At 43.5% G+C, this 24711-nt stretch overlaps 13 protein-coding genes across 13 annotated transcripts; 7 read left to right on the forward strand and 6 right to left on the reverse strand.

The window, feature by feature from the left end:
- Positions 1-186: 186 nt before the first annotated feature.
- TOT_010000804 (conserved hypothetical protein) lies at positions 187-1185 on the reverse strand (the record flags this gene model as incomplete). The annotated part of the gene is made up of 4 exons (XM_009691351.1): positions 187-461; positions 571-942; positions 1002-1028; positions 1098-1185. 4 exons carry the CDS (start codon positions 1183-1185, stop codon positions 187-189), a joined length of 762 nt encoding a protein of 253 aa, XP_009689646.1.
- A 245-nt stretch (positions 1186-1430) lies between these two features.
- On the reverse strand, positions 1431-2543 carry TOT_010000805 (uncharacterized protein; the record flags this gene model as incomplete). Its single annotated transcript, XM_009691352.1, has 2 exons — positions 1431-2107; positions 2150-2543. The coding sequence occupies 2 exons, from the start codon at positions 2541-2543 to the stop codon at positions 1431-1433; spliced, it is 1071 nt and encodes a 356-aa protein (XP_009689647.1).
- A 173-nt stretch (positions 2544-2716) lies between these two features.
- Positions 2717-3755, reverse strand: TOT_010000806 (uncharacterized protein; the record flags this gene model as incomplete). Its single annotated transcript, XM_009691353.1, has 7 exons — positions 2717-2804; positions 2886-2956; positions 2998-3138; positions 3179-3289; positions 3322-3520; positions 3580-3635; positions 3675-3755. The coding sequence occupies 7 exons, from the start codon at positions 3753-3755 to the stop codon at positions 2717-2719; spliced, it is 747 nt and encodes a 248-aa protein (XP_009689648.1).
- Positions 3756-3900: 145 nt separating this feature from the next.
- On the forward strand, positions 3901-4197 carry TOT_010000807 (hypothetical protein; the record flags this gene model as incomplete). The annotated part of the gene is made up of 1 exon (XM_009691354.1): positions 3901-4197. The coding sequence occupies one exon, from the start codon at positions 3901-3903 to the stop codon at positions 4195-4197; it is 297 nt and encodes a 98-aa protein (XP_009689649.1).
- Positions 4198-4235: 38 nt separating this feature from the next.
- Positions 4236-5031, reverse strand: TOT_010000808 (uncharacterized protein; the record flags this gene model as incomplete). Its single annotated transcript, XM_009691355.1, has 2 exons — positions 4236-4546; positions 4581-5031. 2 exons carry the CDS (start codon positions 5029-5031, stop codon positions 4236-4238), a joined length of 762 nt encoding a protein of 253 aa, XP_009689650.1.
- A 125-nt stretch (positions 5032-5156) lies between these two features.
- On the forward strand, positions 5157-6012 carry TOT_010000809 (predicted protein; the record flags this gene model as incomplete). Its single annotated transcript, XM_009691356.1, has 5 exons — positions 5157-5415; positions 5524-5666; positions 5727-5801; positions 5833-5884; positions 5963-6012. 5 exons carry the CDS (start codon positions 5157-5159, stop codon positions 6010-6012), a joined length of 579 nt encoding a protein of 192 aa, XP_009689651.1.
- A 252-nt stretch (positions 6013-6264) lies between these two features.
- On the forward strand, positions 6265-7063 carry TOT_010001194 (ubiquinol-cytochrome C reductase complex subunit-like protein; the record flags this gene model as incomplete). Its single annotated transcript, XM_009691357.1, has 3 exons — positions 6265-6490; positions 6558-6827; positions 6963-7063. 3 exons carry the CDS (start codon positions 6265-6267, stop codon positions 7061-7063), a joined length of 597 nt encoding a protein of 198 aa, XP_009689652.1.
- Positions 7064-7624: 561 nt separating this feature from the next.
- Positions 7625-8694, forward strand: TOT_010000810 (uncharacterized protein; the record flags this gene model as incomplete). Its single annotated transcript, XM_009691358.1, has 2 exons — positions 7625-7976; positions 8006-8694. The coding sequence occupies 2 exons, from the start codon at positions 7625-7627 to the stop codon at positions 8692-8694; spliced, it is 1041 nt and encodes a 346-aa protein (XP_009689653.1).
- Positions 8695-8897: 203 nt separating this feature from the next.
- Positions 8898-10787, forward strand: TOT_010000811 (GMP synthase; the record flags this gene model as incomplete). The annotated part of the gene is made up of 2 exons (XM_009691359.1): positions 8898-10453; positions 10730-10787. The coding sequence occupies 2 exons, from the start codon at positions 8898-8900 to the stop codon at positions 10785-10787; spliced, it is 1614 nt and encodes a 537-aa protein (XP_009689654.1).
- A 454-nt stretch (positions 10788-11241) lies between these two features.
- TOT_010000812 (protein disulfide isomerase) lies at positions 11242-13358 on the reverse strand (the record flags this gene model as incomplete). The annotated part of the gene is made up of 8 exons (XM_009691360.1): positions 11242-11475; positions 11686-11798; positions 12008-12296; positions 12501-12648; positions 12680-12755; positions 12785-12916; positions 12951-13102; positions 13183-13358. The coding sequence occupies 8 exons, from the start codon at positions 13356-13358 to the stop codon at positions 11242-11244; spliced, it is 1320 nt and encodes a 439-aa protein (XP_009689655.1).
- A 181-nt stretch (positions 13359-13539) lies between these two features.
- On the forward strand, positions 13540-15182 carry TOT_010000813 (conserved hypothetical protein; the record flags this gene model as incomplete). The annotated part of the gene is made up of 10 exons (XM_009691361.1): positions 13540-13808; positions 13871-13946; positions 13978-14057; positions 14087-14203; positions 14342-14525; positions 14630-14664; positions 14710-14797; positions 14833-14902; positions 14933-14992; positions 15070-15182. The coding sequence occupies 10 exons, from the start codon at positions 13540-13542 to the stop codon at positions 15180-15182; spliced, it is 1092 nt and encodes a 363-aa protein (XP_009689656.1).
- Positions 15183-15280: 98 nt separating this feature from the next.
- TOT_010000814 (splicing factor) lies at positions 15281-16493 on the reverse strand (the record flags this gene model as incomplete). Its single annotated transcript, XM_009691362.1, has 3 exons — positions 15281-15965; positions 16115-16329; positions 16389-16493. 3 exons carry the CDS (start codon positions 16491-16493, stop codon positions 15281-15283), a joined length of 1005 nt encoding a protein of 334 aa, XP_009689657.1.
- A 1599-nt stretch (positions 16494-18092) lies between these two features.
- Positions 18093-23996, forward strand: TOT_010000815 (uncharacterized protein; the record flags this gene model as incomplete). The annotated part of the gene is made up of 3 exons (XM_009691363.1): positions 18093-20397; positions 20524-23207; positions 23529-23996. The coding sequence occupies 3 exons, from the start codon at positions 18093-18095 to the stop codon at positions 23994-23996; spliced, it is 5457 nt and encodes a 1818-aa protein (XP_009689658.1).
- Between the last annotated feature and the right edge of the window lie 715 nt (positions 23997-24711).

Raw genomic sequence — 24711 nt, forward strand, 5'->3', positions numbered from 1 at the left:
AGACCCATGTAACATAGCACACAAAGTAGAAGATTTAGTAGAACAATTGAGTAAAAACCAAACAGAAACAAAGTGAATGTAGTAAAATTTATAAAAGACGATATAAAGTAAACAACATAAATTAATATAAAATAAATTAAAAGTTAATTTAAAATAAATTGATGTTAAAGTGAGCTAAGTGTAAAACTATGGCTCGACACACTTGTAAGTGAACACGCGGTACTTCTTGAATCGGCCCTCATCAGTCACAGAGAGAGAGCACTGCTCGTGGCCGTCGCACTTCTTGGAGGCCTCGTCATAAAAGGAATTTATGAGACCCTTGTTTACCAAGGGAGATGAAAGCTCAAAAGCAGTAACAGTTTGAATCTTTCTGTCCTCTGGACATCGGGGTTCAATATCTAAACCCTTGAAGCCGACGAGAGAAACGACCTCGCCGTCCTGAACAGGAGAGCCTGTTTTTTCTAAAGAATCGGATGTGAGCAGAGCGTAAATTTAGAGTAAACGTGTATAGTAGCTGAAGGTTGGGCAGTAAGCTGAGTGCTAGTACATCAGTATAATAATCTAAAGTACCTATGCAAAAAAGGGCTCCGTTGAAGAGAGATTGACCTTGATTGGCGCAGTCTAATTCAAACTCGGTCCTGAAACGGTCAGCGCCCTCTCCGTCCTTGTTGATGGAAAGAGTGCACTTCTCGGACTTGTCGAAGTTAGGCTTGCAGTAGCCGTAGTAGGCCCTTAACAGGGGGTTATTGGATTTCGTGAGGGTATCCTCGGTGTCAGTGCCAGACGAGGGCTTCTTGTGCTCCAAAGGGAACCACACCTTGGTCTCCTCGTTCAGGAAGTTGACGTTCTTCTTGCAGACGCCGAAGGCCTGAAGGTAGACGAACTCGGAGCCATCAGGGCACTTCTCCAAGTTCAGAGGGTTCCTTCCGACGACGAGGAAGTCTAAACGGAGAGTCATGAAGGTTGAAATGAAATGTGCAAGGGCATAGATGGAAGCTTACTGTTCATCCTGACGAGCCTGGTGACGTCTGAAAATAGTGATGAGCGCTGGTTAAAAGCGAATAAACTGCCTAGATCAGGCGCGAATAAAAACTTACTGCCATCAGCTTGATGTGAAAATAAAATTTTCGAAAATGTGTAGGCGTATATAAAAACCAACAATGGAATCCTGTTGAAACACCTCATATTGCGATCTATTTGTAAGAGTTTTCTTCACATACAGTTTACACCGTCTCGGCAAGTTATTTATTTAATGCGGGTGTTAAACAAATAATTAGTAACTCCTGTTGGCCAATCTCAGTTTGCACCTCGGTTCCACTAACTCGGGCTGCGACGGCAAGTACATTTTTGCAGATTTCCAGCGGAATCCAGTATATACATAAGTATACGTAACTTAAAATAAAATATTATGAAGCTGTTTTAAGGGTGAATCAGCTCAGTTTACTTTTATACACCTCCATAGGGAAGTAGTGTATATCGACGTGAGATTCCATGACTCTTTTGCCGTTCAAGGCCACTATGAGCCTTTCAGACTGTTCTTCAGTCTCATACTCGCAAATTACAAACTTGTTTGACTCCATCGGGTACTTATCTGCTAGTTCTGAGCACTCGGGCTGTGACTCCACCACTTTGTGCTCATCTTCGCTTAAAACCTTTATATTTACCAGTGATCCGTACTCACTTATTATTTCTTCCAGCTCATCTATGTCCAACTCGGCCTTAGATGGGAAAATCATGACAGAAATCCTGGACTTAACGCCCTCGGGTTGTGGCTGGGCTGCAAATGGTTCTGAGGCTGTTTTAGGGGTATATACTCCCCTTGATTTGGGAAGTGCATTCACGATAATTGCGCTGTTCTTCCCCGTCTGTTTTGCAACCAGTGGAGTTACCATTCCCTGCTCGTTCTTGCCTAGTCCAAGGCCCTCCTTCCAGCCCATCTTCTCCATCATTTTCATTGCAACTGGCTGAGACCTCTTAGGTTCTGGAGCGTCCAATTTGGTCGTAACGGCCTCAGATTGATCATCTTGAGGTTGTGTGTCATCTACACCTTCTGAATATAAATCGGATTTAGCCATTGCCTCCAAACGTCGTTTAAGCATCTCATCACCTAAAGTGTTTGTTTTATTCAAACATTGTATATTCAAAGTACCTGAAAGCCTCTGTTCTGGTTCAATTGGGGGAGTTGGCTCCATGAAAACTGGTTTTTCGGCAACAGGAGGTACGCTGGTAGAGGATTTAATATGCGATTTGATAGAAAAGATCTTCGAGACCTTCTCGTATTCGTTTGGAAATCGTGGATCATATTCGTCATTAAAATTGTAGTTAAAGCCCTGTGAGGACTGGTTAGTTGCTGATTTGTATGACCTGTCAAATGTTTTATTCAAATTTAAGGGAATATGTTTACTACTTGATGTGGAATCCACATTTTTACTCCTTTTCAGTGTAGCTGGAGTCAAGTATGCTCTATGAGATATCCACGATGATGTACTTGATGATGGATTTTCGCCAACTGGCTCATCAACTTTTGAATTATAGGAAACCATATTAAAACACTCTTATACCATCTATTATACATATAAATTAATAAAAATATAAATAAACATAAAATTATTAAAACAAAATAAATTGCAAATAAGGTAGTATTCAAACCAAGTCAGGCAGATAAGGGTATCCAAATTAGCCAAATATGAAAACACATCATTTTATTTTAAAAAGATTACAAATCTTTGTATGATTGTTTTAGTTTATTTTGTGGTTTAGTGTCCAATTCCTCAGTCTTTTCATCCTCAGATTCTTCAACGTCACTATACACATCAGTAACCAATTTAAATTATTTAGCTTATTGGATGAGTTTAGTAAACATAAATGTTCTATAATAGACTTACATTGTTTTGGATCTAACAGTTTCGTCTGTTATGTAGGTACTGTGCTTTAGGTCGCAGTACACGAATTCCTCCTATGAACGGTGGTTAATAGGTTAAGTCTTATTCGTAATACCGCTTCGATCTTCAAGTTCTTATTTCTCAATATGACCATATAGTAGGGGGAGCTCGTTTGTCCAAAAGTGTCGTTTACAGTCCCCAAAATGGTCCTATCATGCTTACACACAATGGAGCCCAGGTCCAAAACCTTCGAATCCTGTCAAGGGCGTTGGGCAAGTTTAACAAATTTAACTTACACTCGATGATTCTACTATTAGAATATCATCAAAAATCGATTTACACTTTCCTATTTTGCCAATTGGAAGATCTTCGGAGACCTTATCTGGAAGGTCAACAGTGTCAATTATCTATTTATTATATGGTCAAAACTCCAAAATACCCTTAAATTGTCAAGAGGGTCTCGTGTATCGAGGTATGACTGGCTAAAAATCGACTGACTTGGTTGCAAATAGTACCTTGACTGAGGTGTGCTCCTGACAGATAAGTCGCCTTCTAAGGGCTCCACATCAGAGTCGGAAACATCACTGTCGTCCGGTAAGTTGTAAAATTGCGATAAATTGGTAGCAGTTGGTTGCGTTCTATAGTGTATGTGTTGGATTTTTACGTATTAAAAACGGGTATTATCAAGTGTACTCACTGGTTCAAATGGCTTCTTTTAAAATCGTTTAACTCCTTAATTTTATTAGATTCGCCCTGAAAATATTTAAAAAACTGAACAATAGACTAAAATACCTGAGCAAAGTGTGAAACAAAGGTCAATTCGTCCACCTCATTAACACCGTCAATTACTATTGGTCTGTTACCTTCTTTCATTTTAAATATTTATATTTTGGTATATTTTTATACTTTACAGATTGAGTTGCAAAATTGACTGTTACAAAATCATATAAACTGTACAGTGATCACACAGCCAGCATACGTACTACTCAGGTTTACCACTATAATTATTGTTTATTTTATGGATCCAATTAGACACATTTGCTCTAAATTTAATTCTAGCATTCTTACTAATCAAATTAAACTTAATTTTCTTAACACATTCCATGATTTGTATTCGATTCAATGTCTCAGTGTAAAAAATAAATTAATTTTTCCAAATCTCACCAACGAGGACTTAGTATATGCGTTCAGGAGGCATAGGGGCGGCAAGGTTAAGAATAAGCTTCGCAATTTGGAGAAAAAGAAGAAGAAGGAGCAGCTTCTAAACTCTACTCTCGAGAAGTTATCTAAGGACACCAGCCCAAAATCTGAGTAAATATAAGTGACTGTATGATACACATTAGGTTTAGAAGTTCACGTAGCCATCACCACTCTGTTTCTGCACTTCAAACACTCGTACATTATCGACATGCCCTCGTCGGCGGACCTGGCCTGGAAGGTGGAGTAGAGGTGTACGTCGTGTCCGCACTTTTCGCAGTTGTACTTCACGGTCTGCTTCCCCGACTTATTGGCAGTTTTGGCCTGCATTAGTTTTGTGCTCGAGTATGAGCCGTGGATCGAGTCCTTCCACCACTGCTTTTCAGACTCGTCGAAGATGTACCCGCACCTCGTTCCGTACAAGTAGACCTTAGAGTCCTCATCCTCGTGTTTATTTGCACTTGTGGCTAATACACATGAAAATAAAAATGTCGAACTTACCGTTTGTGTAATTATCAAAGAATGAGTCAGACTCGCTCTTTTTAAATATTGGAGAAATGATGGAGTCACAGTTGTCACATCTCAAGTACTTGTTAGGGTACACCTTATTGTCTCTAACTTTGCTAAAATCAAAAAATAACTGATTATTTTTAAAATCTACGCACGAACCGCATGTTCGGCACCCAACGGATACCAGATAATCGTACCCTAGGGGAACAGAAGATTTCTGTTTCAGAGAGGGGTTCAATTCTGAGGAATTATCGGCCAATTTATACTTAAAATCATTTACAAACAGTCCTCTGTTTTCCATTGAATTCTCAGAGTATAAATATTTAACCATATCAAAGGCTTCGTTCACATTTATGTTCGCCATCTTCTCAGAAACTGAAGGATCGAGGGTGGATATGTAAATATCCTCTCCCCTTTCTGAAGCTTCATAAAGATCATCCATTTATATCATATTCTTAGTAAATAGTCATTGTGCTCAAAAAAATAAAATATAGGTAGTGTATAATACATCATGTGCATCGTATGTGGATTCGTAACCGAAACCATTAATTCAATAATTTTTATATAATGTTGTTGAAATATTTAAAACATTTATTTCATCAACAGGATTTTCGTCGTCTATATTCTAAATTTAAATCACAATGGCAGTATTATTTTGTATTTTTTTTATTAGGTTTGCTTACTTCCAAACTTTTTGACCCTTTTAATTCAAGTTTGCCATTTTGTTATAGATTAATTTTATATAATCTTAGTAGATTTTGTAAAAAAATTAGAGTGGATGACGATGATGATGAAGAATATAAACTTGTTCTATGTGTCAGATCAGGTTCTATATTTAAGCCGTTATTTAAGATTCCTATGATTTTTGTGTTTAAAATACGTAGAATAGTTGAATATCATATGAATAAAATATATAATCCATATATTTGCTCAGATTTAGCTATGGGCAAGGGCAAAATCGCTGCACAGTGTGGTCACGCTTCCATTGGAGCCTACACAGATTCACTCAAAAATAACGACCCTTATGTCCGAAAGTGGTTTAATGAGGGCCAGAGAAAAGTAGTTTTGAAAATAAATGTATAATATAGATAAAATTGTTAATTTAGTCATAATTTGGGCTTAATAACAAATATTTAGGACTATGAGGAAATGAAAGAGCTAAAAAATGAAGCGAGAAGGCATAAAATAAATACACATGTGACCAGAGATGCGGTAAGGTATGGAATTTCAAATTTATGTTCAGGGGAGAACCCAGGTTCCATCGGGATCATATACAGTAATCGCAATAGGGCCAGGTAAGACAGAGTAATATGCTTGGAGTTATAATAAGGTTGAAATCCAGGATTAAGGTTCAAATGTGTAATACCGTTTAGGCCCGGACAAAGTACTCAATAAAATAACAGGCCACCTCAAATTGTTGTAGTAATTTGATAATCATAGTGTATAATAGTGTAAAAGTGAACTGAACATTAATATATGTTCGAATTAATGTACATAATATTATTCTGTTTGTGCCCAATATCAACAACAAAGTCCCATGTTAAAAAGTAATAGTCAGCACCAGTAGGAAACCATATACATATCAAAATACTTAGATTATATATGGATTAGTGGCACCGTTCGGTATCCCCAGTTTGAGCCCGTGTATGAGATTGTTTAAATATACCATCGAATAATGTTAAATGTTAATAGACATTTGGGGAAACTAGTAGCAAAATATTCGGCGCTCTCCAAGGAAAGATCACTGGCTCCGAGCCATGCCCAGAGAAGATTGACCAGAGGACCAGGATTACTGCAATCGGTATATAAAAAATTCGTGGCCCCCTGGTATTTCAGAGCCATCTCAGGCCCGTATGAAAGATGGCAGCAGGCGTGCCTGACGAGATACCTGAGAGAACACGGTAAGAAATAGATAGGTAAATGGTTGCTATTATGGTTGAAAAACAGGATGTTAATGAGTAAATTCAGGGCTACTGTACGACGACCTAATGTCGGAAAGAGAGCCGATAGTGGAGAGGGCTCTGTCACTACTAACTCCGGATTTAGCCACAGATAGATATAGGAGAATAGCGAAGGGGATGCAAATAAGTATGCTGAGAATGTACCCGCCGCTGGAGGAGCAAAACTACGACCCTTTCGTCCCATACCTGGCGCCCTTTATCGAAGAAGCCAAGTTCCAGTTGCAAGAGGAGGAGGAGCTGTTAGGATACCACCCAACAGATAGAAGACTGTTTTGCGGTAAGTGTAGCATAAGCGTGTAACGATGGACTAAAATTAAGAATAGCTATTAGTTAGAGTACAGTGGCAGAAACAGTGTGTACCAGTTAGTGGAAAATAGCAGAAACGCCCTCTCCAAATTCTAATATAATGCAGGTGGAACGACTGGGTTTGGAGACCTGGAGCCAGGAATGCATTTTTTAGTCTCACTGCCTAACCTGTACGGAGCAGGCATAGGCAACCCTAACAGGAAGTAGCGGACTCGATTTTGCACACCTACACCCTCACACATTGGTTTAATTTTTTCAGTAATTTATAAAAGTAATTTAATAGTATCTATTGGAAGGAATAACTGAGAGATTCACTGAGCAAATTAGTAGCCATCCATGTGCATAATTACTCCCCATGAACTGAACGTTAGGCTGGATTCCAAGGCGTAAGTTAAAACAATTCGTAAAATTAAATAAAAAATGTGCGTAAATAAAATAAAAAGTGGTGGGCCATCGCAAGTCCGCGGTTAATTAAATTCGTAACACTCATCTGGATGACTTTAACACATGAGTTCAAAGAATCTATGATTAGATTCTCGAGGACCGTGTCAATCAGATTCAGAATATTCATCAGATACTTAAGCCTACTTTTTATATTTGTTATTTTCACAAAGTATTACCAGATTACAAACTCGATACCGTAGGCTACATACTTTAATGGGTAACCTGGGCACACACAGCCACTTAAATCTTTAACAAATCAGAGACCTTCCAAACTAAAACTTCAGTTAACACGATTTATTATTAATTTTAAGCTTTAAAGGGAAAATGGATGACGAGGATAACTACAAGCCAGCTCAACTTGAGCGCATTAGCCATGAGATTAACTTGGAGAGGATCCAGTCGAGAGCAAAATCAAAGAGCTTCTCGCGAGAGCAAAGCATGGAGCGAATTCAGTCGAGAATTCTATCCAGGGCCTTCTCGTTCAAGGAGTTCAACAGGTCTCTCAGCATGGTGCCGCCAAACATATGGGAGTTTGTGAGACCTGAGAAGCCGCCGAAGTACTTTGCAATCGACGTCGATAACACCTTTTTCCACAGGGACCCGCAGGTCTTCGGCAAAAACGTGGAGGCATTCAAGAAGATTTTAAACCTGGGATACCAGCCGTTCCTTTGCACAGGTAAGTTGCAAGAGTTTAATGTTATTTAGGCAGGCCATTAGAGGCGATACCGTACGTGCTAGGGGAGAAGTTTTTCGAAACAACCGGATACAACGGATTTCCGGGAATATACCTAAACGGGTCCGTTGTATACGACAAGGACGGGAACCTGCTTAACGTGACTGCCTTCAAAGAGGCGTTCATGGCGGAAATGCTCGAACACATCGAGAAAAACGGACTGGAGGGCAGCTTCATATTCTGGGACGTGAAGGGGCACTACGCTCTCAAGCCCATAAACAACCCCGTGAGCTTCATATTGAAAGGAGACGATATCCCGGACCCGGAGATCAAATCGCCTGCCGAACTGGTAAAAATGGCAATCATTTCCATAGTAACATCGTCCCCAAAGTTGGAGATGAAAAACTCAGTATTCGGGGAGGAATATTCAGTCAGGAACGTGGGACTCAGGTACTTGATAGAGTACAGTCCGATGGGAATAACGAAAGCAGACGGAATAGCACTACTGATGAAGCACGTCGAACACACGCCGGAGTCCTGCGGGTTTATAGGGGACGGAGATAACGACGTTGAAAGTATGGAGCTCTGCGAAGTGTCTTTTGCCGTCGCGAATGCGACAAACTACGTCAAAAGACATGCGAAGTGGATCTTACACCTCAATCATTACGATGGGGCTTTCTCGTATGCCATGAACCTGCTTTATAATTTAAACGACTACTAATTTTTTTATCATAGCGACTTTCCAATATTTTATAAGCAATCTAGCGATTTAATTTAAAATTTAGAATTTGTAAAGTTAGTTTTAGTAATTTTAGACGCTGTTATTTAATTCTTATCGTCAAGTAAATCTCACGAAATTTTATCACTAATTATTTATCAGACGTTCCTGGATTTGTAAAGTACCAATTAGTTTTGATTGAAACGATGGTTAACGACTCTTGGGCATTACTTTTGGATTTTGGATGTACCTTTTCGTCGACACTGCTTAGAGCGGTGAGAGAACTGGGAGTCCGGTGTGAACTGGAAAGCTTGGAAAAATTTAAAGGCCTGGACCCAAAGAACCTGCCAGTAGGAGTGCTGCTCTGCGGAGGAAACGAGAGCGTGTTCGACGACGACGTGCTGACTGTGGACAAGAACCTGCTGGAGTCGTTCCACAAGCACGGAGTGCCAGTGCTCTGCCTGTCGTTCGGAATGATGTCAGTGGCTAAGTCACTGGGAGCAAAGCTGCGAAAGACAAACGAAAACGAGTACGTGGTGACGAAGTGCTCGCTCCACGAGAACGCACTCTTCGACGGAGTGCCGAACTCACTGAAGGTGTACCTGAACACACTGGACTCACTGGAGTCGCTCCCGTCAGGATTCGAAGTGATAGCGAAGCACTCAGACTCGACAGTGGGTCTGTACAACTCGGAGTACAACATGTACATGCTCTACTTCCACCCGGAGGCAACGGACACTGAGAAGGGAGAGAAGATCCTGCACAACTTTCTCTACAAGGTGTGCAGGGCGAACAAGTCGTGGACGATGAAGAATTACCTGGAAGAGGAACTGAAAAAAATTAAGAAGCAGTGCGGAGAGGACAAGTTCGTGGTTGCAGGACTGTCTGGAGGAGTGGACAGCACAGTGTGCGCAAAGATGGTGCACTCTGTGATAGGAGACAGGTTCCACGGAATCATGATTGACACGGGGCTCATGAGGTACAACGAGATCGCCGACTGCTCGAAGAGAGTGAAGAAGGAGGTCCCAGGAATAAAGCTGACAGTGAGGAACTCGGAAAAGGTCTTCCTGGCGGAGCTGAAGGGAGTGGAGGACCCGGAGGAAAAGCGCAAGATCATAGGAAGAGTGTACATAGAGGAGTTCGACAAAGCGATCAAGGACCTCGGATTCAACGAAAAAAACTGCCTGCTGCTCCAAGGAACGATATACCCGGACATAATAGAGAGCGAGTTGAACAGAAGGACGAAGAAGCCCGTAAAGTCGCACCACAACGTAGGAGGCCTGCCGGAAAAACTGCAGTATGAGCTGATAGAACCAGTGCGTTACCTGTTCAAGCAGGAAGTTAGAGAGTTGGGGCGCCTGTTGAACCTGTCGGAGGATACATTCTCAAGGGAGCCCTTCCCAGGACCAGGTCTGGGAATAAGAGTCATGGCAAGTCTGACGGCAGAAAACCTGCACGTCGTCAGGATGGCGGACAAAATCGTGCGCGAGGAGGCGGCCAAGAGCAAGGAGAAGGTCAGCCAGGCACTGTGCGTGTACCTGCCGACAGTGAGGAGCACGGGGCTCGTTAAGGGCCAGAGAGTGCTGGGAGGCACCATAGTGATCAGGTGCGTGACGACGCCGGACTTCTGCACGGCGAAGTGGACGCACCTGGAGCACGACATTCTGGAAAAAATGTCATTCAGAATAACGACTGAAGTGGAGGGAATCAACAGAGTGTGCTACGACATCACCGACAAGGAGCCTTCGACAATAGAGTGGCAGTGAGCAATCAACAGTCAACAACTTTGAAGTAACATTCAATAGAGTCGACAATCGAGTGATGAGTGAATGAAACATTTGTTAAATTGCTTTTTACCAAATTCAACAGCTTCTGAAGCCTTAATTCAACAATATTGCCACCGTACACCAAGTCGCTAACATATAAGTAAAAGTACAACACCGTGTGGGAATTATCAACCAGACTAGAGTAACTCAAAGGCTGAAGCAAGTAAAAAAGTGATAAAAATAGTATAATAGTAAAAAACATAAAAATGTAGCAGAGTCAGAAAAGGATGTAAACATGAAATTAACGTAGAAAAGGTAGAGACCAATTAATGAACAAATGTATGTGAATATGTAAAATAAAAAGATAAAAAAGTAGAAAATGAAAAAAATTAACTGAATAAAAAAGGTAAAATTAGAAAAAATTGCAATTGGTAGAATCTGAAAACATAAAAACGTTAAAATAAGAAAAAAAATATAAAAATTAAAAATTGTAAATTGTAAAAATTTTAAGCATAGACATACGACATGAAATCATAAAAAATAAAAATCTATAAAAAATTGAAAAAATAAAAAAGTGGATCATTATTTTATTCAAATAGAAATAGTGAAATAGGATAGGAGTTATGAGATGAGTATAAAATAGATGAATTTTTCTTTGTTGAGTCGATTTTTATGAAAAGTGTCAACCATTGGTAAAACAGAAAATAACACAAAAATATACAATTCATGTGTATTCAACACCGAGCATTTATTATAGTAATAAATAACACCGAGTGCATGATTACTATGATTTAATGTTATGTAATGTGTGCGCTATACATTTAGAAATATTACAACTCGGACCTGTGCCCGTCTTCGAGGTCGAAAGGAAGCTTCTGACCGGCGACCTTGCCAGAGAGAATAGAACCCACGAAAGAGTTGAAGTTTTCCTGAAAACGGTTAATATGGCTAGCTGACAGCTGCAACAAGCAGGGGTCGACCGCCGATGCGTGTTAGCCGGTGTTGCAATGCATAGTAGCTATAGGTGTGTATGGTAATTTACACGTGTACAGTACTAGTGTATGTTCTAGTTAGTGGAGTGAGCTGTTCGGTGTCAGCTCTACTCGGATCTGCGTTTTTATGTTTGCATGAAAATGTTAACTAAAATTGACGGCAATTTGACGTGAAATGGCCTTGGCTGACTAAGGTCGAGGGCGACTGGTATAACCAGGTGAAATAGACGCCTTACCTTTGAAAAGGTCGAATTCATTGACAAGAAGACGCCCTTGGCCAGGTTCAGGCCAACGACAGTCGGAAATTCCCGTAGTCTGAACGCGCGTTCCCACTGCTCGTGCTCACCAACTGAAAGTGCATGTCGATAGTGATGATGATAGTTAAATGGTATATAGAAATGGTGAATTGGTAATTAATCAAATTGTATGAAAGTAACTATGTGATAAAAGGTGTTAACGTAACGAGGATGAATATGTGTGTATGCGTGTGCTTAGCTGTCAACACGACGTTGATCTAGACGTAATGTGATAAGGCTCTACGTAGTGACTGGAACGTACCGAGTGCGTAGGTGTAATTGAAGGGAGTAGTTGAGCGCCTCGACAGCTTGTCCACAGTCTCCAGGTGCTCCTCCTTAGAGGCCTTAGGGATGAAGAAGAGAAGGCACAGAGGGCCGCTGCACTTGTCCTTGAGCACGGAGAGGGAGTCGGCGTGGGCAGGCGGCACGAGGTTCCGGTCCCTCGATTTCGCGAAATCCAATATGTCCTTGGCCCTCCTGGGACCCTGGTAGTTAACGGCAGTCTTGGGTGATTTCTCTCCCTTGTTTAAGAGTAAAATGGTGGGATAGCCCTGAAAAACGGATTAATGCCAAACAGGCACGAGTAGCAGATATCAAATTATAGTTGCCACTGTAAACGAAAGCACGAGTAAAACTTCATAAATGGACTTAAACAAATATGCATAAGTGTGTATACGTGTGTATGTTTATGCGTGTGTGTGTTTATCTATATGTGTATGTGTATATCTGAAAGTATGTGTAAACTGTTTTGATACCTGTACTTTGAACTGTGCACACAGCTGTTGGTATACCGTGCAGTCGACTCTGCCGACCTTTACGCCCCTGCTCATCATGGGCAGCTTCATCCACTCGGGCTCCAAGTTCTTGCAATGGCCGCACCAGGGTGCGTAAAATTTAACGAGCCTGAGGAAGAATGTGGGCGCGTAAACAGTACCACTGGCTGTAAGTGTCGTCCAAAACGGTGGACTTGAAGTTGGACGCGGTGAGATTCACTACATTCCTTAAAGCTTCTGAAAACAGTGTTAGGTTGTGACAGTACCGTCGGTATTCGATTTAAACTTGGACGCCTTGTTCTTGACGTGTTTGTTCAGATTCTTCAGAGTGAAGGACACGAGCGACTGAATGTCCTTGTCGCCCTTGAAGTCCACGACTTCGGGCTCAGAATTGGGGCCTGGAGCCAAAATGATCCTCAGAGGGGGACGTACCTTTTCCGAAAAAGAGCTTAACTGATGGAAAAGACATCACGCCGTACTTGGTAGACAGTGTGTCGTCGTTCACGGAAAACACGGGCAGCAAATTTTCAAACACACTGGCCAGGTTCTTGTATACACTCGAAAAATCTTTACATCCGGAGCAGCTAAACAAGTTTAAGAGGGCGAAGTGTTGAGTTAAATGTGAAAGAGACTCTATAAAACATATACTAAATACTTCACCGACTTGTCGTTTTGAAACTCCACAACTGAGAGAGAATTAGATTTAACATTTTCCAGAAACTCGTCACCGGATAACTGCTTCACATTGCTATTGGTGTAGTAGTTTGAGCACGAAGCACACTTATGTAAAACACGCGAGTACAATATAAATAAAATACAATTGATGAAAAAGACGTCCATTTTACGAGCTGGCATAAGGTTTGACGTACGTGTATCTGTGGAATCAAGTCATTTAACTAAATGTATAATGTAAACTGTACACATGTATGTCCCATGTGCCCAATGGAATCCAGCCTTCGCATCTTACCCAGTTTCACATTTATATGCTTTAGTCTTTGAGTAATTTTAGTTTACAATGTAAATGAATTCAGATGATTCGCAGCCGAGTTCAGAGGAGGGTGAGCCTGAAAAAAAAAGGAGACATTCCGAGGGTTACACATCAAATCAGCTGAGTGGGTCAAAAACACACTACCAGAACCTAAAAAGCTACACCAACGCTAAGCTTTTACACCTCGGGAAGACGCTTCTGGCATACAACACGCACGAAAGCCACAAGTACGCCCTGGAAATCGCAAGCATATTCCTCAACGGAATACCGCCCGAAGGTTACGTGCCGGAAGACCTGTTTACGTACATAATTTCAATTTTTCACATGTTAGCGAAACACCGAGTTGAATTATTAACCTTTTTAGCCACTTCAAAAAGGAGCCAACTGAAAAACTGTTCAAGAGGTTCTTGTCAATCACGGCCACGACCACGCCGCACTTGGTATTTTACGGTTAGCAATATTCACACCTAGAGAGCCTCGGTACTGGAACACTCAGTACGCCTGTTGGCAGTCAAGGACGATATCGCAGGAATAGCGGACGAAGTGACCAGGTATGCCAGTTTCTATCCAACGCACCCAGGCGCTGCAACGAGTGGAACCTGGAGAAACACGAGTTGGCCAAGCATTACAAATGGGCCGTTAAGCACATGGACGTGCTGACGAACTTTAACCCAAAGAACATCACATCAGATTTTACGTACGATGATCCAGTAGACTATTGCCTATACCACTAACTAGTTACTGTTACTGTCAGACAATAAACACTACATACCCATAACTGTTAAATATTGTGTATCTTAGCGAGCTGCAACATTAACTAAGTAAACACGTGCAGAGTTGAACTCGAAAACGTGCTCGTTACATATTTGGAGCGGCTGAGGCTGCCAAATAAGAATTTAATCGGCCTCTACTGCCAAATTCAGGGTAAAAAGTCGCTCGAACTGCTAAACAAGTACATCCGGAGCTTCCCCTCAATCTACTTTCTAAGGTTCAACAGGCTGAAGATAATACTGTCGACCGTACGTTTACCTTCTAAACTTCCGTAGAGTAACAATTTATCAGGATCAAAGACCTGATTCTTACGACGCGGTAACTATCTGACCCATTTATGTGCGAACTGTAGGAAGAGGATTTAATTAAATTTGTTACGCTTTCAGGGTACGGCAGTGATCCACTTTACTGATAATGCTGTTAAACGTGTAGGTACTCCTCGGTGAGTGTTGAGTTTCTAAACTGCTTCAAGCACATGGTTTCCCCAGATAAACTGGTCCTGCTTCTTTTCGACCTCGTGGTAAGCGTCCCATTCGATCTGACTTGACTACGCAGCTGGCGATACCTTATTTGAAGAGGAACTGGGCGATTCTTCACGAAGTGATTTCCGGTGAGAGTAGGGAGGGTTAGTTGCCATCAAAATACTCCTTTTCAGTCTCTGAGGCCCTGGAGTCTATCAAAAGGTCCGAACTCGTGAACATGTTCAACGTCCACGGTAACCGCTCTAGTCACGACTACTTATTCAGCCACAACTTCCTCTTAACTTTCAGTCAAATTGACCCTTACGCGCAGGAAACATTGGACGTAGACTCCCTCAGGACTGCGTGGAGCCGTACCTCAGGGTCGCCTCGGTTCTCGTTGACCCTCCGCACCTGGAACTGCTCAGGCTCCAGCTCACTCACTAATCTGCTTTTCACGGATTCACTCTAGCGCGTAGGCTGAATGGTTGCGACGTAAATAAATCTAGCAAATTATAAAACGGTCTAAACTTTAGTGATACAACTTAAACTTGTAGAGGACTTTCTCTATACGTCTCTGCGGCAGTCTCCGTCTCGGCGTCACGATCGTACCTCAGCTTCTCCGTGGCCAAGTCGCCATTCAACTTCAAATTCTCGCGAGACGCGCTCTTGCTGTACGTCCTCGAGCGGCTGGCCTTGGACCTGTCGCTGAATGACCTGGACCTCTTTTCCGGGGACCTGTGCACTGACCTGGTCCTTGACCTGGACCTTTCAGTTGACCTCGAGCGGTCTGCCGACCTCTTCTCGAGCGAGCGCGACCTGTTGGACCTTCTCTCGAGAGACCTTGACCTCTGCTCGTAGCGGTCTGCCGACCTCTCCTCGGACCTGAGTGGCGATCTGGACCTGTGGAGCGACCTCGACCTGTCGCGGCTATATGACCTCGAGCGGCGCGAGTGGGACCTGCGCCTGTGTCCGTCTCTCGACCTGGACCTGCTTCTCCTACGGTCTCTGCGTAGCTTTATGCGCGAAGTGTCGTCCGGCGTCGAGAGCTCCGAGCCGTCCATCTTCCTCAGAGCGTACTTCATGTCCGACTTGTGAATGAAGTCCACGTAGCCCTTGCCGTGCGAGATGTTCACGTATCCTACTGGGCCTGCCTTCCTCATGTGGTCCTTGAGGTGCTGCCACCGGCATCCGTGTGGCAAGTTGCTGATTACGAGTCTGTAATCGGTCCTAAAGTGCGATTAGTTGGTTCGGCGTACACTAGTGCTTAGGCAAGTACACACGGAAGGATAAGAATACGAGGACGCGCGAACATAGACGAGCCTCAGCGTATACGTAGGTTTCTTTGCGTCACTTCTTACCTTGTTGGGGGAGGATACCTGTGTCTGTCACGATCCCTTCTGTCGTCGTCGTGTTTGCGAGGTTTCCCTTCTCCTGCGAACTCGACACGCAGCTTGTACCTATCATATTCGTACCCGTCCCTCGAATCTACTGCATCCTCGGCCGATCTTACGCTTGCAAAATCGATGAACGCATAAGATGTGTAGTTGGTTGTTTTGCCGTGTTTTATGTCAATATCTTTGATTTCTCCAAACTAAATTAGGGTTAGGTTGAGAAGTACATCAAGACTTAGCTAAAACGGAGTTAACTTACCTTGTCAAAGAGATCGTGGATATCACGATTGTCTACCTTCTCTGGAAGGTTGCCAACGAAGACACATGAAGGTGATCGGTTAGCCTTTCCGCCCTTGTATACCATGCTGCACTCTGTACTAATAATCAACCAGGGTAACAATTGGTAAAATTAATGTAAATAACAAGGTACAACTAGGCTGGGTGTTGAAATATGCTCTAATTACTTAAAATTATGTCATAGTGCATACAAACTTACATTCAAGATATTTATAATACAAAGTTATGAATTTAGCAAATTAAATTAATAAAGGCTGGATTCTATGTGAAATATGATTTGAATATAATTCAATATTACATTGAATCTATTTAATTAGTTGAAATTCAAATTCAGAAAGAAATAAAATAAATTCAATTCACAATATATTGTCGGGCATTAACTACGTACCAAGTAAAAACAAAGTGAAGGGTCTTATAGGATTTCCCAATTAAAAAATTTAGATTCTTGAATGTTAAATGATTTATGCACGGTTTATTCTAATTAATTTGTAATTTACACAGTTTGTAAATTTAAGAGAATATTCATTGCTTGAGTCAGAGAAATTCTTTAGGCGAAGACAATTTTTTTATACAAACTATTAAAATCAAAATTCCCCTAATAATACACTCATCGTGACTGTCTTTCATTTGTACAACACACAATGAGACGCTGAATACGTACTTGTATATTTATACTAATGAAAACGTGAACTTTTATAAATACTAAATATCTATTAAACATATTGTTAGTTATATGATATATGTTTATAAATTTTGATCAAACAATAGAGTATTTATGGAAAAAAAGTTCATATGTGCGTTATCGAAACATAAATAAACAAAATGAACTAAATAGAACTCTAAATTTTAATTTAAACAAACGGGAAAAGCAAAAAAAAAATTGAAAAGCGAAATAATAGCTGACCTAAAAAAAGTGTGTATTAAGTTACGAAAAAAAGTAAGCATAAGTGGGCATCAGATATAACACAATTAAATGGAGATGAAATAGATGAACCCTTGAATTGAAAAAATTTAATTTAAATTAAGATATAGTGGAAAAATCTAAAATTTTAAACATACGTAGAGTGGTGATGTTGTGTCTACCGGACGAAATCTGGGTCATTTGGAAACCTTTAAAAATTATATTTTTGAGATTAAATCTAATTATCTCGTTATAAAACAAATTAAACTAACACATATGGTTTAAATACCGTAGAAATACGAGGGGGCATAAGATTGTTAATTTATAACCCAATATTTTATAAGGCATAACATGCGTGGGTAGCAATTGATAACGGTAGATACGTAAAGGTCCATATAGAAGGTGAAGTTTATTGGTTCATAATTAAGCTTATGAATCGAAAAAATATGAAAAGGTCATGATAAACTATATTAATTTGTAGATTAGCCATAAAGTCTGTAAAATTATATAATTAGCAAATTGTCTCATAACCCAGAATAGGTAACAGTAAAATCACATAAAAATTTTTATAATCACTATAAAATCATTACACACTATAATCGAATATATTAATCATAAAAAATAATATTTGAAATACAAAAAATCGTTTTATTTTATCCATTTGGTTGACGTTACACAGCCTTATTGTATATCAATCTGGAAAATAAAGTTAAAAAGAAACCTTTTATGGATAAACTTTATATTGATGATCACAATTAAGATAAAATGAGTACACCAGGCGAAATGAAGGATTCGTCTCAGGTAACCAAGTCAGAGCCAGTGTCGGACAACACTGAGTCTGTACAACCAAATCCTGAAGAACCTGCAAAAGCCTATGAAAATAACGCAACGAACAGCCAGCAGTTCTTTCAACCGCACGCAGGCACGCCGCGCCCCGTAAACGCACAGCAACAAGTTAACACACCCATGGTTCATAACCAGCAGCAGCAGCAGTTGATGCAGAACCAACAGTCACAAGGAGCACAGCAAGGTCCACAGGCAATGGGTCAGATGAACCAGAACCCAATGATGATGAGAATGGGAAACGGAATGATGCCGCAAAACATGTACTTCTATCAGATGCAAATGTTCCAACAGGGACAAAAGGGAATGCCAATGAATATGCAACCAGGAATGTCGAGATTCATGCCCCAGTATAACGCATACCTGAACAGAGTACAATCGGGACCGATGCAGCAGCAGCAATCACAACAGATGCTGCAGCAACAAATGATGCATCAGCAGATGATGCACCAACAGCAAGTGGCCTCAGAAGGAAAGAAGGAAGAAGGCGATGGAGAAAATAAGGCGCAGCAAGGACAAAGTGGTACAGGAGCAGTGCAGCCGAACATGATACAGAACGCAATGCACCCAGGAGGAATGCCAATGCCAAATATGCCAATGATGAATAACATGGGAACAATGGGAAGTATGTATTACGGACCAAGGCTCCTGGTCAACAACGCAATCGATAGCATACCGTCGCTGAGGCTCGCAAACAGCCAGTTCCAGAACGTAACACAAGTGCTGGACGCACTGGCGACGCACACGAAGAGGAAGAGACAACCAAGGTCAGGAAGAGACCAGAAGGAAGACTCGGACTTCAAGAATGTGCTGCAAGACTACTTCAGCGCATCGGACAACTCTGACGATGAGTTCCTAGTGTCAAGGTCACTTAGAGTGAACGACGGGACGAACAGCATTAGAAGAAGTAACAGAACGCGCACGAAGACGATCAAGTACGACGAGTACAATGACACGGAGTCTGACACGCAGGAAGATTATCTGCCAACAACAACGACAGTGACAACGACAAACGTTGTGAAGAGTAACCGCGGAAGGAAGAAGGGTGTGACGTACAAAAGACAAGCAACATCAAAGCAGATAAACCCATACGCAAGACATAACTTTGTGCAATTTGACGAGTCGAGCGATGAAGGACAGGAGTTCGGACTGCAGGACCAGGAAGGAAGCAACGCAGAAGCGAGCGGCCTGTCTCTGAGAAACAGAAAACAGCGCGTCAACTACGCAGAGTTGGAGTACTCAGACGACGAGGAACAGGTGGAATACAGGGAAGACGACGGGTCAGCAAACCAGGGAGGAATCGACAGAATTGTGACGCACCGTGTAAACGACAAGGGAGAGTGGGAGTTCCTGATCAAGTGGCAAGGATTCGCACACATCCACAACACATGGGACACGTACGAAAACCTGAAGGAGTTCAACGGGATTAGAAGGTTGGACAACTACATAAAGAGATTTAAGAACCTGGAGGAAAGACAAAAGTACATGACGTTGGACGAGATTGAGCAGGAGAACATAGCTCTAGGCTTACAGAAGCAAATCGACGAGGACGCACTGATAGCAGAAAGAATAGTGACACACTACAAGGACGAGAACGGACAGATGGTGTACCTAGTGAAGTGGAGAAGTTGCCCCTACGACCAGTGCACGGAGGAAGACGAGGAGACGCTGATCGAGCATGGATTCCTGGACCTGATTCACAGCTACAAAATACGTGAGGATAGAATCATGGGCGAGGCAGGGCGCAGAATCCCATGGAACACACACAGCATATCGCTCACGAAGTTCGAGCCTTACTACGAAACGCCAAAGTACTTGTGTAACCCGACCTACCTGGAGGAACTGGGATACACATCACGTCTATACTTCTCAATCATGGCAGAAAACGCAAAGAGGGAGGAGGAAGCAAGGTCAGGAAAGTTCGAGGAGTCGTCAAGGTCGGATATGAAGGAAGCGAAGGTGGAAGGACTGAAGCAAGAACAGGGAAAGTCAGACTCAGAATCGGCAGGGGACGAGAGCACGAAGGCAGATGACAGGGAGTCGCCACTAAAAGGAGAAGACGCCGACTTTACAAGAGATGAGTCGGCAATGAGAGAAAACGGAAACGAGTCTGAAAACCTGGTGAAGGCCAATATGGACCATGCTTACACGTCTGAGAACGATGTAAAGGCCGATAAGCAACAAGATATCTCGGCTGCGAACATGGTCAAGTCGAACGATCATCAAGGTAACCTGTCCGAGAACCAGATCAAGGCTAACGATCCAAAAGTTAACCGCGCTGAGAACTTGGTAAAGGCCGAGGAACAACAAGGCAACATCTCTGAGAACTTGGTAAAGGCGGAGGAACATCAAGTGAAGGTGTCACCACCAGTTAAGAAGTACTACACGCGCGAGAGTGCATTGTTAGGGAACAACTTTAAGATGGGCTTTGAGAAGAGGAAACTCAGAGACTATCAGCTGACAGGGCTTAACTGGATGGTAAACCGCATGAAGAGAGGGCTCTCAGTGCTGTTGGCGGACGAAATGGGTCTTGGAAAGACGGTGCAAACGATATCTCTGGTGGGTCATTTCATGTACAAGGAGTTCCTGGTGGGGCCGTACCTGATCATAGTGCCGCAGAGCACAATAGACAACTGGATGCGCGAGTTCGAAAACTGGCTGCCGCAAGCAAACGCAGTCTGCTACTACGGGAACGCACAAGCAAGAGAGATGATAAGGCAGCGCGAGTTGTGTAAAATAGGAATACCAGGCAAGGGAGAAAGGTACAAGTGCGACATATGCATCACGACGCCGAGCATCATTAACTCGCCAGTGGATCTGGAGTTCCTGAGGAAGATCAGCTGGCAGTTGATGGTGGTGGATGAAGCGCATCAGCTTAAGAATAAGCACAGCAAGAGGTTCATTGAGTTGATGCACTTCATGGCAGACTATAAGCTGCTGCTGAGTGGAACGCCGCTGCACAATAACCTGGAGGAGCTGTGGACGCTACTGCACTTCATTAACCCGCAGATTTACACGTACTACGAGGACTTCAGAAGACGATACTCGGAGATAGAAAACCCAGCAGCAATCGGAGAGAATAAGCAGAAGCAGCTGTTGTCGCTGCAGCACGAGTTGCACGAGTTCGTGCTGCGTCGTGTGAAGAAGGACGTTGAAAAGTCGCTGCCGAACAAGGTGGAGAGGATACTGAGAGTGGAGCTGTCGCCGATGCAGATAGAGTGGTACAAGAATATTCTGGCGAGGAACTACGAGGAGCTCGCGAGGAACTCCGGAGGATCGAGGAGTTCGCTGCAGAACATATGCATGGAGCTGAAGAAGGTGTGCAACCACCCGTTCCTCTGCTATGAGCCTGAGGACAGGCAGGTGTGGCTGCAGGGCCTGATTTACGGAAGTGGGAAGATATGTCTGCTGGACAAGCTGCTGCAGCGGCTGAAGGAGAAGGGGCACCGCGTGCTTATCTTCTCGCAAATGGTGCGCATGTTAAACATCATCTCGGAGTACCTGACGCTGAGAGGGTTCAAGCACCAGAGGCTGGACGGAACGATGGGCAAGGAGGTGAGGAAGAAAGCAATGGACCACTTCAACGACCCGAACAGCGACGACTTCTGCTTCCTGCTCTCGACGAAGGCAGGAGGGCTGGGCATAAACCTGACGTCGGCAGACACTGTGATCATATACGACTCGGATTGGAACCCGCAAAATGACCTGCAGGCGGAGGCGAGAGCGCACCGCATAGGACAGACGAAGACAGTACAAATATACAGGCTCGTGACGAAAGACTCGATAGAACAGACGATACTGGAGAGAGCGAAGACGAAGATGGTGCTCGACGCACTGGTGGTGCAGGGCCTGAACAAGAGAGGAGACGCAGTGGTATTCAACGACGACTCGAAGTCGGGATTCTCTCGCGAGGAGCTGGCGAAGATCCTCAAGTTCGGAGCGTCGAAGCTGTGGGCGACGGCAAACCCGCAGACGAGCATGCAGGCGTCCTCAGACGAGAAGCTGGACATTGACCTGGACAAGGTGCTCCAGGAGGCTGAGCTGACGAAGGAAAACGACAGTGACCTGGCAGCAGACCTGCTGTCCTCGTACACGAACATCACGGAGTTCCGTTACGAGCCGCCAGAAGGGCAGCTCGAGTCCTCTGGAGAAAACGACAAGGACTTCTGGGAGGCAACGATACCGCTGGAAGAAAGAGTTAAGCTGAAGAAGAAGAAGCAGGAGGAGCTGCTGGTAAACGGGCCTAGAAGAACGAGAGCTAAGGAAACAGGAGCTCTGGAAACTGACGATTACTCAGATGATGAAGCCGACGCGGACTTCCAGCCGAGAAAGACGACGAAGGAGCTAATGCAGGCACAGGAAGGCACGAAGGGAAAGAGAGGGCAGAGAAGGTCAAGAAAGGTAGTGCTGACGGTGAAGGACAAGATGAAGATACACCGCAGCCTGAGCAAGTACGGAGTGCCGGAGCTGAGGCTGAAGGACATTCACGCCGACTGCAAGCTGACGAAGGTGGATCCTCGGGTGATTCTGAACGAGTGCCAGAACATGATTGACCTGTGCAAGTCGAAGCTGAAGTCGACAGCGGACGACGAGGACAAGAGAGCGCGAAGGAGTCAGATGGTGGTGGAGATTGGTGAGATCAAGGTTAACGCGCAGGACTTCCTGGACAAGATGAAGCTGCTGGAAAGCCTGGAGCAGTTCGGAAGGGCGCTGGCAGGCAACACGTGGAACACGACGCCGAGCGAGGAGTTCGCAGTGCCGCAGCAAGTGCTCGACCAGATGAACGAAGGAAAGGAAAAGTGGGCGTCCGAGGACATCATGAACCTGCTGAAGCTGGTCAACAAGTACGGCTTCGGATACTGGACGCAAATGTGCGCAGACAAGGCGCTCTGCGTGGGTATCATGAAGGACATAAAGCACGACCGCCTTAAGTCGCGCGCAGTGAAGCTGCTCAAGATAGTTAACACGTACGTGGACCCGGCCTCGATAGTGCTCCTGGCAGACGAGAGAAGACTGTCGACGCTGAGAGACCCGAGCGTGCCGAGAACGAGGAAGCCCAGGGAGCCGAAAGAATCGAAGGACGGTAGAGATAGCAGGGACTCCAGGGACTCTAAGGAATTCAGAGATTCCAGAGAGTTTAAGGACTTTAAGGAAGGCAGGGATAGCAGGGTCTCCCGAGAATTTAATGACGGCAGAGACTCCAAGGACTCCAGAGAGTTTAAGGACACGAAGGATTCCAGAGACCCCAGAGAATCTAGGGACGCCAAGCCCCCGAGGGAATTCAAGGGCCTGAGAGAAGGAGAGAAAAGCGACAGCCTGAAGACGGAAAGCTCAGTCTCGAGAGAAGGAAGCAAGGAGCACGCGCGGAGGCCGGAGGGGTCGCCGAAGGAATTCACGCCCACCACGACGACGGGAAACAGCTACAAGGACGCGAGGGAGGACGAGTTCAGCGACATCTACGCGCTCGACAACTCGGAGGCGGGCAAGGCCTCGGACGAGGACATAGCGAACCTGCTGAGCACGGGCAAACTCGCGACGCGCGACCACTACGCGAACGCAGTGAAGCACGTGCTCAAGCCGTGCAGGGAGGTGCTGCGGACAGTGAAACGCCTGCGCAACGCGGAGCTCGACTTCCAGGAGAACCTCAAGAACGCAGAGTTCTCGGCGCGCGCCAAGGAGACTGCGCAGATCGTGCGCGCATCGCTCGAGCAGAGTCTCCGGACGTGCCCGGACGAGGGCATGGCCACGAAGGTGCGTCTGGCCTGCTGGAAGTTCGTCTCCAAGATTATTCAGTCGGACCAGTTTCCGCTGGAGACGTACACGTAGCGGTCTACACGCGGATATAGTTTTCACCTATGACGAGTGCAGAATGTGACCTAGACTAATATTCTCAAACTAACCTACACGCAAGTTATGCTTTAGTCATTTTATGGTACATATGCCTTAAAGTAGTCTATTACAAGTAAATGTGCAAGTAAAATTTAGTTGTGAATAAATGTACCACGGAAGCGAGCATGAAGAGTCAATGAACAGACATAACATGACCATATAAAGTAACAAATACACGGTATATATGCATAGGTGATATCACATAAACATGGTGAATATAGATAAGTGACAACATAAGCATAATGAATATACATGAGCGAGTATGAAGTGTATATGTTGTATAGTATAGCATATGAGAGTGATGAATGGTAGTTATTGCTAACATGTACAATGAATACTAAAGTTAAATATGTTCCACAGATAGTAGTGGTTGCTAGTCTATAGTAAAATGAACAATTAATGGAGATAAGTTATATACATGGCTAGTTTATGTTGAAGGCAGATGACCGGTTGGTGGAGGATTAAATGTAGTAAACTTTTTAAAAATACCACCATTAAATGCATACACAAAAATGAAACATTTAGCAAACATACAGAAGAATAAACAAGTTTCTTAAGTGTTTACATGTAACAAAACTGTTGCACTCTGTATGTTACAACATTGGTCCACCCTCATAGTAGGTTTGTCCAGTGACAGATAATATTAAAGTAT

This window comes from Theileria orientalis, chromosome 1 (genome assembly GCF_000740895.1).
Source record: "Theileria orientalis strain Shintoku DNA, chromosome 1, complete genome".
NCBI classification, from domain to species: Eukaryota; Apicomplexa; class Aconoidasida; order Piroplasmida; family Theileriidae; genus Theileria; species Theileria orientalis.